General features: G+C 38.9%; 1 protein-coding gene across 1 annotated transcript; it reads left to right on the top strand.

The window, feature by feature from the left end:
- Window positions 1–2,422: 2,422 nt before the first annotated feature.
- Window positions 2,423–10,301, top strand: MGAT4C (MGAT4 family member C; the record flags this gene model as incomplete). Its single annotated transcript, XM_082489280.1, is given in 4 exon segments — window positions 2,423–2,437; window positions 2,440–2,565; window positions 7,150–7,297; window positions 9,145–10,301. Coding segments are annotated over 4 exon segments (1,446 nt in total).
- Window positions 10,302–11,791: the final 1,490 nt, after the last annotated feature.

Below are 11,791 nucleotides of genomic sequence, written 5' to 3'. Positions count from 1 at the left end.
GTACCGGGCTCTTCTCTTTCTTCTGTACATCAGCATCAGTAATGACAGTCCTGTGTTCCTCCAGTCTCACCTCTGTAATTTCCTCAATTTCACTTCCTAATCAGACGTAGTACTGATCTAATGAAAACTACATAGGGAAAAACTAATATAATATAACCAGCGAACATAGTTGTAATTCCCCTTCCTCACACGTAGGGACTTCAGTCAGGCTGCTCAGAGCAAAGATGAGGCAACTGCGTAATACTGCAGTTCAATCACTAAACATGGCAGATACAGTCATCCCGTGACCGAAAAGACACTGATTCCCAAGTTTTCCAAAGAAAAACTGCAATGTGTGCAACTGAAGTGCATCTCTGTTACCCCTGAGGCTGCAAGTGGCTGCAAGCGCTCCAACCCAGACTACCTCGATCTTCGATAGTCAGGCTAGTTCACACCATTCTCTGACAAGTGTCAGTGTTTAATCCATCCAGCGATCCTCTGGTAAGTTTTTACAAGAGTGTATTGCTTTGAAAATCAGTAGTTATGCTGGGAGAAAAAAAGAAAAAGAAGAAGAAAAAGAAAAAGAGAAACAAAATTAAACCCAAACTGTACAAACTGTATGAGTAACATGGTCTTTTCTAAGACAAGGGCAATCTTTTATCTCCACAACAGCCTTCTGGAATCCATAAACACTCAGCAGCCACTGTGCTGTCATGGGGTGGGGCAAGAGTTTGGAGATTCATGGCCCTGGCAGCTCCTTCCTGATATGTATTTTCATTAGATATTAAGGAAAAGGAAATCATTGCTGTAACTTAAGAAATAGCTACATAGAGCTTTTTCAGCGTCAGGATAATCAGCCCACTGCAATTCAGCCCACTCTCAAATAAATAGGGACAGAAAAAGGTATTGTTATTAATTTTTTTTTCCTTTCTGCAACATGCAATTTGTTCTTATTATCAACAGTGATTTTTGAATGATTCTGTGTACAACCGGTGTCCGTTTACTGAAGTCCATCTTGAATCTACGTGGACAAAAGCTCGCAGTTAACAATTTGCATTGCTAATACTTGATGTATTCACCTCCCTCTTCTCTAGAATCTAATGGACTCAACATTTTATACTGTTAGATATATTTAACCAGTTTAGCAAAGCAAATATGGATTGAATTTTGCACATGGAAGGTTTTTTTTGTTATGAGTCCAGAAAATTTTCTCTATGACATGACAAATCTTTTATGGAACTCTTAACTGGGCCTATTTGGTGTCAGTTTAGATATTCAGCATTTTCAAAAACCGAGGTATTTAAATGCAGGGTTTAACCACTGCACATGCAGTGCTCTTTGCTACTTCACATAGGCTAGCTTTAAAGTCCCCATTTGTACATGACTTCAATATATTGCATTAGATAGACAGACAGTTTTTATGTACAATAGCCAAAATACATTTGCACTTAAACAAGTGAGAACACAAATGATGAGTTTATAACCTACTTTTTAGTTAAGAATCCCTCCAGGTTTGGGCAATCCAGTTTGGAGCCTGTTTCTTTAGTTTGTGGCCAGACCTTGTTCAAACACATATAGTCCTACACAGGTTAATGCTTATGATTTAGTAGTCAGGAATAACACACAGCTTGCTTTAAATAGTGAAATGACTAAACTGAATATGTAACATTGTGATATGACCAGACAGTCCTCTTTCTTGATCTTGAACTGAACTACTGAGTGGCTTTCTGATCCTCTATGCCATCCCTTCTTTGTCTGATTCATCTACTTGGGGCAGTAAGGACTTTCCAATACTCTGCTTATATGTGTCCAATCTAAGGTAGACATCCACCTTTCTTCTTCTGGAGAAAATGACACCTCCAGTGAGAGTCTTTCCATCCTAACAGAGATCTAAGGTTAACGGATGCTGCACAGTCTTGCTACTGCCTTCTCACTGCAGGGAAGGTACCTTATTTGTGCCCGGCAGTTCTGGTATCCAGACTTCTCCTGTTGGCAGTGATAATGAGTCATGCATTAGCTTCTTCCTCGACTGTTGGCCTGAGCTGTCTTTGGAAGGAGACATGGGTACAGAGAGAAACAGTGCACAAATCATCTTCTCTTGACGTCAAGTTGGGAACTGACAGTTATACATGAGAAACTGAACTGCTAATGCACTCCTGCCACAGTGATATGATAATTCCAGCCTAAAATGGGTAGGATAAAATGTGTTTTTTTCTTTATTGACCAAAAAAAAAAAAAAAAGGAAGCTTAAATTATACTTAAGGTAGCATGTTAAACCTGAAGATGACCATGGTTAAACTAAATTAGTTCCACCTTAAAGGGTATAGTCTATGCATGTTTGAAGGGATTTGATACATCAGAAGGTAAGTTATTTTGCTATCATGTTTACCAGGTGAGCAAGCCTTGTAACACTGTGGTTTTCTTTCATAGGTGACACTACTCTATGTCTTTCTTCACATGAGACTCAACTTGAAATATTTTGATAAAATGAGATGCTTGCGGAAAAGATCAGCAGTGTCGTTCTTAGGAGTCCTTGTCATTTGCTTGCTGTTCATGAACTTGTACATTGAAGACGGTTACGTTTTGGTAAGTTTCTTAGTCGGAAGTAATTATCCTGGAACAACAGAACAGGACACATTCCTAGTTAAGCAGTAAATTTCATAGTTCCTGCAATTTCCCCTGTTAGTGTACCATTAACAGTGAAGTAGCCTCAAAATGCGTCCGTTATGATGAAGCCATCTTACCACGAGGTGTGTCAGCAAGATCTTAACAGTCCTTTTCACAGAAGTAACATACATCATTGTTTATCGGAAGTACGGGAGATAATGAATGTATCAAAACATGGAGACATCTCCATCAGCTATCTTCCTTTGAGTCAAAACAACCCCTGTATTTTCCATACTTCCGGATCTCCCTGAATTTTGATGTTGAAAATCATCTACATCTGAAATATTCATGTCATCTAGGAGCTCTTTTTTCAGTCAACATTGCAAATCTCACCTGCGAATACTGTATTAAACTATATTACAGAAATGCAATTATAGAAGAGAACTTACACTAATTCCATATATTTCAAGCTCCTTTCATGAATGATTTCTTTGCAGTGCTTTTATTCTGTGTTCTTCTCATTTCCTGTATCCCAGATTTGAGTCTGGCAGGTTCAGCGATTCTATGATTTTATGGTACCTAGAGTAAGTTTACGATTGTGAAAAAGATTTATTGAAAGATCTGTGTTAGGAATTTCAACGAGTAAGCTACTGACAATGTAACCTAACTCCACAATTTATATGTAACCTATGGGTGTCTCAGTGCTGAATGCCAAGTGAGCTCCGAGGACTTGATTAATGGATTGAATTACCAGTTCATCTGAGGTTGGACTGGGCCCTGTAAAAGAACATGAGTTTAATAACTGGAGCTTGTAAATAGTAACACAACTAAACCGAATATGTAACATTGTGATATGATTAAACAGTCCTCTTTCTTGAACTGGGATTGAACTACTGAGCAGCTTTCTGATTCTCTGTGTCACCTTTCTTGGTCTGATTCGTCTAATTGGGACAGGATGAGCTTTCCAATATTCTGAAAGGTGAAGTCCAATCTCAGCTGGATCTGAAAAGCAACATCATAGTATGAAAAAGGTGCAACACATAAATAGTAAAATCCTTACATGATTTTTAACAAAACCATAGATAACTTGCTCATAATTTTAATTTAAAATATTATTCTTATAACATGACTTATAAAAGTGTTGTAAAGATTGTAAATATTATTAAGACTATCCTACTCCTTTTTAAATCATTGGAAAGATAACCCATGCTTCTAGCACGTTACTCTCTTACAGACATATTGCTTTCTCTAACAGTACTTACACTAAGGTTTTGCACTATGTTTTATTTATTCATAATTTCTTGGTTGTGATCGAATTTGACCTGGCTTATCACATTTATTTTTTTTCCCAGTGGTATTTTCCCTGATGCTTCTTCTCCTTTCACTAACTGCTTCAAAGTCCCCCAGATGTTTCTGAAAGTGCTTTTATTATCACTGCTAATGGTGTTCCTCTTGGTTTGTTTTTGAAATATTTTCCTGTCCTATTTGCCAGCTCCCCAGATGGCTCCATGTCTTATTCTTAATTTGCTCTTTTTTTCCCCTTTTTTTAGAAATTCACTCTCTTTCATTGCTTCTCTCATCACAGTTCTGGCATGTTTGCATGCATGTAGTTCCCAGCCAAGTCTCTTGCCAAGTCTCCTGACAGTTCTTCCAGATCTCTTGATACCTTTATGGTCCATCAAGCGTTTTTCAAATGTGTTAGGCTGTTGGCTTTTTAGTTTATTTATTTAATTTTATTTTCAACTTTCCTGAACATGTCTGACAGCTCCGTTAACTTGTCTGGTGTGTTTTCTCTGCTGAGGTAAAAGAGGAGCAGTTTCACTGCTGGTGGTGAGGAGGCTCAGGGGTAGCTTTCATGGACAGCAGGCTAACCAGTTCCCCTCAGGGAATGGGAACCCGAAAGTCCTCAGAGCCCCAAAGGCTCTCTGACTTTCTAATTGTAGCGAGTGTCCTGCTGGAGGATGTCCTGAAGGTAGCTGATAGGGGGAGGCCAATAACCCTGATTTTCCCTTCCCAGTCTGGGGCAGCAGGCTGCGCAAGGGGATGCAGGGCTGGTACCTCTGTCACCAGGTTGTAAAATGAGATGAATGGCCTTTTCCAGGACACTACAATATCCAAGTGAGATTCATTGTGGCAAATCTTAAGAAGGGAGAGGATAACTTTTCCTCACATGTCTCAAGAATCCCTTCACTGTTTTCTGCGGGGCGTTTGCTGTGGAAACGGAAAGTAAGGCCCCACCTGGGAAAACTGCCGAAGTATGTTTGATAGGTGGCACGCAGTGCTGAGGCAACGTGTGTCAGCAGAGCAGTTTAAGGTGCTTTGTCTGCAGCGTGTGAAACACATCTCATCAAATATTTTGAAGACATACCGAGTGAATATAACCAGTTATCACAATATATGCAGTGATTTTTAAATACGTATTCTGAGGTGTAAGTAAACTGTAAGTGAAGCATAGCTTCTGAACTCTTTATGAATACTAATCATTATTTCGGGCTCTATCAAAACAAGAGTACTATTGTAGCTGACACAGCATACTCAGCTACGCAGAGTATCTCTATAAAGAATGGAGAACTTCTGGCACTTCTTCCCATGGCACCCACAGCACTTCTTCCCGTGGCACCCACAGGAACCTCCCAAGCTCCAGCAAACACTGGAATGTAAGTTAGAGGTTCGTTAAGAGACAAAAGCCAGAACCATCATAGAAAAAATTAGAGAAGATAGCTAAATAGGGCTAATCAAGCTCTTCAGCTTCACTGACCTCTGCATAGTAGTCAGAGGTAGAAGAACCAGATTTTAAATTTGTGGAAAAATCCATATTTCAGTTTTGCTTTTCATTCAACAAAGGAATGAAAACAACAACATTAAAATATATATATATATTATTAGCCACTTCTTAAAAAGAATTTCTTAAAGAGGAAAATAAAAGGAATTTTTTTGTGGTCAGTTCAAATATTTTGCTTGTTAAAATCAAAACATTTTGTCCTGACATTCTCTATTTCTAAATATTCTGAAACTTTTTTATGTAGGAAAAGCTTAGCAGAATGGGTTTCCATTCCAAAACCTTCTTATGAAATGAAGAATTTTGGTGCTCCATTCTGGAACCAACAACATGTGATGTTTTGACACTAAAGAAAGGCTGGGTTTCAAAAAAGAATTTTTGGACCAGCCCATTATTTTTTTTTCTATTTGACAGTTTTCATTAAAATCTTATGAAGTTTTGGTGCATTCTCTTCTTGCCCTACTGAGTTACACTTTAATCTGGAATCTGATCAGCATAAACCTTCCTCTCATAACTTATGAGCAAATGCAAAGTAGCATAGCAGCACTAGAAAGAAAGTACTGGAGAGACACTGCAGACCAAGACAGCATAACAGTGAAGGTAGATTCCCCTGGAAGTTCACCTAAGATCTTCACTAAGCTCAGAAGTGGATTATTTATGACTTCTATGAAAGAAAAATAATGAACTTAAAATGGATTGGTTTACAGAAATATTTATTTGTGCTATAAAATACAGCTTTAACATATTTTTAAATATTTATGCCGTTAAATATGAGTGCTGTTTACTGTTTCTGTGGTTGTTCTTGTTAGCTGCAGTACTATTACTGCAAAATGGTCCCATTTAATGACAGATCAGGAAGTTTTTAGTGTGTTAACTTACTGTTTATATCAGAAGAAATGAACTCATTCATACACTGGCATGTCATCAGACTAGAATCAAGCAGTGTAAATTAAATAAGCATTCCTATCTTTAACTTCAGTCTTGTGGCACTACAACCTGTTAGATATTTTCCCTTTTTTAAGGACTAAGGTCCAGATTTTCCCTGAGACCCAATGGAGCTTATGGATAGGGCACTGCTGATGTAGCCACTCCTTCCCTTGTGTGACTTTACTATGGCTCAAGAAGCCTCTTGGAAGGAAAAGATGAGAGAAGGAGGCAGGAATAGGAGGCATGGTCATAAATTTGCCTTTTTTCTGTACCATCAAACAGTGTTCACCAAATCCAGAGAAAGCTTTTACTGTCTGGATGTTCACATGCTTTTCTTCTTATCGCAAATCTGAGTTGGAGCTACTCAAAAAAATGGCAAAATGAGCCAGATGCCAGGATTTAGTGTCATCTTTCCTTTGTAACAGTTTTTGGTGGTTTATTTTAATCACTGAAAACATTTTTAAAAAATCTCCCCCACTTCTCCATTTGTGAAAATTATGTCATCTGTTGCTGACTGATGCTTTCTTACCCCTATTTTGAATACCGCAGCATTTTTTGGCAATAATTTAGGGTTTGCAACCTTTCCAGAGTTTCTGTCCAAAATATTATTTTTTTTCTTTTCCTGTTACCGTAATCTGAAGGGTTATGGTAGATTTTCTGTAGCCAAAAATGTATGATATTCAGTAATGGGTTTTTATAAAAATGAGGTGACATCTACATACTTTCACGAAAGCTGACACTGAAAAATGTTATTCTTGGAAACCTGCCTGTCCGTGTTTCCTCTCTGGCTGGCATTCACAAATGTGTTTCTCTCTGTCTCTTTTCCTCTCCTATTCTTTTTGTTTTCTCACTAATAGGAAGGGGACAAGCAATTAATCAGAGAAACAGCCACGCACCAGCTCAACCCAGAGCGCTATGTTCACACTTTTAAAGATTTGTCTAATTTCTCAGGATCTATAAACATTTCCTATCGCTACCTAGCTGGCACGCCTTTGCCAAGGAAAAGTAAGTAACTGCAATCTGAATGTTATGAAATGAGGTAATTTAAAAATGGGTGAAATCCATATAGTCCCTGTGTTGTTTCTAGGCAAGAGCGGCTGAGTTAAGCAGTGACGATCTCAGCGAGTTAGTGGGACAGCTATCTCTCTCGGCGTAGGCAGTTCCTGGGCAGCTGCTAGTTCAGCCCTAGCAGTGACTGCCCCACAGCCTGGTTACCTTCTGACCAAATGCCTGACTTGTAGTTGTCCTGCAGGCAGCCCCTGGGTGGTCTGTGTGAGCATATTTTTGTGGATCTCCTGCCAGGTCGGAGGGACATGATTTAGAAGGCAGGAGCAAGGCAGGTGCTGGTGGTGCTCTGTAACCACTCTCCATACTGCCATACTGCCAGCCTCTGTCTGTAGAGCCAGTAAATCCAATCTAAGGTGTGCTTGGGATCCCACAGATACACGTTTCAGGTCCCCTGTTCTGCCAGTCCAGGAGCTGTGAGTGAATCTCCTTGTGCCTTTAGCTGTGACTATGAGGGAGGTGGATTCTGCTGCTATGGGAACAGTAAAGGAGGATTCTTCTCGCAGCCATCTGCAGATGGACTATCTAGTTATTCTGACTTCAGGCAGGGTTCAAGACTTTGACCTCGAAGTGAAATATGGCCATACCGAACTTTTAGACGGGTATCCTCTGGGTTCCAAACCAATCATTTCACAAATATAAACAAGGCTCAGAAATCCAAGCACAGAAGGTAAAATAAAATCATCTGTGAGTTGTTGATCTTCATAGAAAGCTATAAAATAAAGTTTGTTCAAATTAGATTTGAGAAATTTGGGGCTGTGTAGGCAGCATAAATGGCTTCCAGGGGTTGTACTTCACTGCACAACTGCATTTTGAGCAGACTTAAGCCTTGAGGGAAACTCTGAATCACTTTATCAGAGCAGTCTTTTACAAACCACAATATTTTACAAAAGTTGGGGTAGGTTCAACTAAAGTACGCCCTGTCAATTACAAAGTCTTAACATTTTTTACATCAGAAGTTAGAAAAATGGAGATACATTAGCAAACAACTGAAAAAAACTGACTTGGACTGCTGGTAAAAATGCAGTGGCAGTGACTCCAAAACAGCAGAGATGAAAATTCTTCCCTTATAATTAAGATGCATCTCACCCTAGAAAGATGTAACAGCATTAAAAATTATTTATACAAGCACAGGTATGCAGTCGTAAGTTCTCTTCTACTTTAAAATAATATCTAAATTACATCTTGCAAGAGGGAGTTCCCTGTAAAATGCTCAAAGAGGGTTAGAAGAAGAACTATTAGCAAGGAAAAACTGGAGAAACTCAGTTAAAAATGAACACGCAGAAAAAAATTATCCGTGCAACATTCATAAAACTGTAAAGTTATGCATAAGTGTAACTAGTCTTGTAGAGTGCTTAAAATTATAAAAGTTTGGCAATTGATCTATAGCTTAAGTTTTTGTGCTGCATTTCATAGTTCCTTGCTTTAAAAATATTGTGTGAATCATATCTCATAATCCCTGTTCTTTTAGCAGATTTTACAGCCTTATCATTGTCTGTGTGGTTTCCTCTCCCAGGCATATACGTGCACATCGCTTTGGCTTTTGTCCACTACATGCCATCCCTTGCAGTTAACAAGTGAATGTTTAATGCGATAGTCTCCATTTTGCAATACAACTCTCTAATGAAAAGGCAATAAACGTCCTTTGTTGCATGCAGCTTAATAGTCTCAGTCTTCACCATTCAAAAGGTTTATTTAATGTAAGCACAGCTCTGGAGGATAGCTTTGTGGCGAAACGGTTTCTAACATCGGATACTCAGTTTTTGTTTGAATTATCTTTTGTACAGGGTATCTTACAATCGGGCTATCCTCTGTGAAGCGGAAAAAGGGAAACTACTTGCTTGAGACCATCAAGTCCATATTTGAGCAGTCAAGTTACGAGGAACTCAAAGAAATTGCGGTGGTAGTGCAGCTGGCAGATTTTGACTCAGCCTGGTGTGAAGGGATGGTCCAGGATATTTCACAGAAATTTGCACACCACATAATTGCGGGCAGATTAATAGTTATTCACGTCCCTGAGGAGTATTACCCTGTACTAGATGGCCTCAAGAGAAATTACAATGACCCGGAGGACCGTGTGAAATTCCGATCCAAACAAAATGTAGATTATGCTTTTCTTCTTAACTTTTGTGCTAATCTTTCTGACTATTATGTGATGCTAGAAGATGACGTTCGCTGCTCAAAGAATTTTTTGACTGCTGTTAAGAAAGTAATTACCTCACGAGAAGGATCCTACTGGGTGACTTTGGAATTTTCCAAACTGGGGTACATCGGAAAGCTTTACCACTCCCATGACCTCCCGCGCCTGGCCCATTTTTTATTGATGTTCTACCAAGAAATGCCTTGTGATTGGCTGCTCATCCACTTTCGTGGGCTGTTAGCTCAAAAGGAAGTGATACGGTTTAAGCCATCTCTGTTCCAGCACATGGGATACTACTCATCTTACAAAGGAGCTGAAAACAAGCTAAAAGATGATGATTTTGAAGAGGAATCATTTGATATCCCTGACAACCCGCCTGCAAACTTGCACACCAACATGAATGTATTTGAAAACTATGAGGCCAGCAAGGCTTACAGCAGCATTGATGAGTACTTCTGGGGCAAAGCTCCTTCTACTGGAGACTTCTATGGGATTGTATTTGAAAAACCCATTAAAATCAGTAAAATTAAAGTTGTCACTGGAACTGAAGACCGGCAAAATGACATTTTGCAGCATGGGGCCCTGGAAGTAGGAGAAAAGATTGTAGGGAATAAAAAAGGGAGACAATGTACTACTTACTTAAGACTAGGGGAATTCAAAAATGGGAATTTTGAAATAACAGATTTAGAGCACAAAGTTCTGTTTGATATTAACTGCATGAGAATACTTGTTACCAAAAGTCAAAAAGAATGGCTGATCATTAGAAGCATTAGTGTCTGGACTTCTCAAACATCAGTTCAATAAAGCAAAGCCACCTGAGAAGATACAGAGTGCGTACAATCAGCTGGGTCCCAACTGGTGCCATTCCCCGGAAAAACAGACATTTCCAACTCTTCACTAGAGACACAGAAAATCTGGGGAAATCACAAAACAAGCAAAGCAATTTATTTTTTACTAGTTTGGCCAGGCAATATACAAACACTTATTTGTTGAAAATTTTGAATTTTATAGGAAACGCAAAGTTCTCAAACCTCTCTTGAGATCTTGAACCCCTTTTTTATTATCATTTCTCTGTAAGAAAGATCTTCTGGACTAAACAGAACAAAACAAAGCATCCTATAATTACCAAAACATTTAAAACTATGACCAGTTCGTTGTGAAGAGAAATTGGATTGCACCTTATACACACATAAATTTAAAATGTTATGGTAGTATGCGTTTGTACAATAGTAGGTGATGTGTTTCTTTTAAAGGCAGTTGTGACAAGAAAATCTGTCCTGAAACTGGCAGTTTCATTCTGAACACTGTAAGAAAACAGCGTGGTTAATCATAGCAACTTCTTTTCAAAAGGGAGTGTATTTAAAATTATAAATCTGACATGACAACTATGTAAAAAATAGATAATTGCATCTGTTATTCTGTCTCAGCAAATATCCTTTGTTCTTTTTCCTGGGTCCTTTCACTGAAATGAGCACTACTTGGATTCTATATTACTTAGGGGAACAATTTTCTCTCCTTATTCGAACAAAATGCCTCACAGTAAGCAAGCATTCTGCTTGAGTACAGATGTCACTATCAAACCCAAGCACCTCAAGGGCAACACTGTTCTCTTAGACAGGCATCTTAACAGATCTCAGCTTCAACATTTTCTGTTGTTCACAATATGCAGAACTCCCCATGAGAAATCTGCACATAGCTTTCCAAGGACGTTATGCCTTCCGTATCTACATGTCCAGCCCATGTCCGATACAAACATAAAGCGTGCCGGGTTAATCAATTGGAGGTGAATGTAATCACCAGGCTTTCCTGGATGATCTCTAGCCAATAGAGCAGACACAAAATGAAGGATCTTGATTCAATGAAAAATTAACATATTTCTAAATTGGGGGGGGGGGGGGTGTCTTCAGGTTTCTAATTCTGATCGTGTTAGTTTTATAGACATCTTCCTAATGCCTCTGGTTATTCCCTGTAAGCTTATTTTGCCTGGCTTTAGCCAACAAACAGTAAAGTTCCCTCAGTCCTCATTAGATCAGTGTCAGCTCTGGGCTTTTAGTGCATCACACAGGGAGGCTGTAGAGCTACCTGATTTATACTACATGCATACATTTGGATTAGCAGAATCTATGGGTTTTTTTTCTCTAAGAAATTCTCCAGACTCTCTCAGTAGACACACTAAGAAATCCACGAGTATCAAGTGTGACACAGATGAACACTGTATTGTCAGTCTCATGAATACTGTGGTTATCATTTAATTGCATGTATGGGTTTTAGTTAAATCTGGAGGGCAAGGATTA

The sequence above is a fragment of the Vanellus vanellus genome, assembly GCF_965231255.1.
Source record: "Vanellus vanellus genome assembly, chromosome: 1".
NCBI classification, from domain to species: Eukaryota; Metazoa; Chordata; class Aves; order Charadriiformes; family Charadriidae; genus Vanellus; species Vanellus vanellus.
The sequence above is the reverse complement of the archived record's forward strand: the minus strand, read 5'-3'. Positions and strand labels throughout refer to the sequence as shown.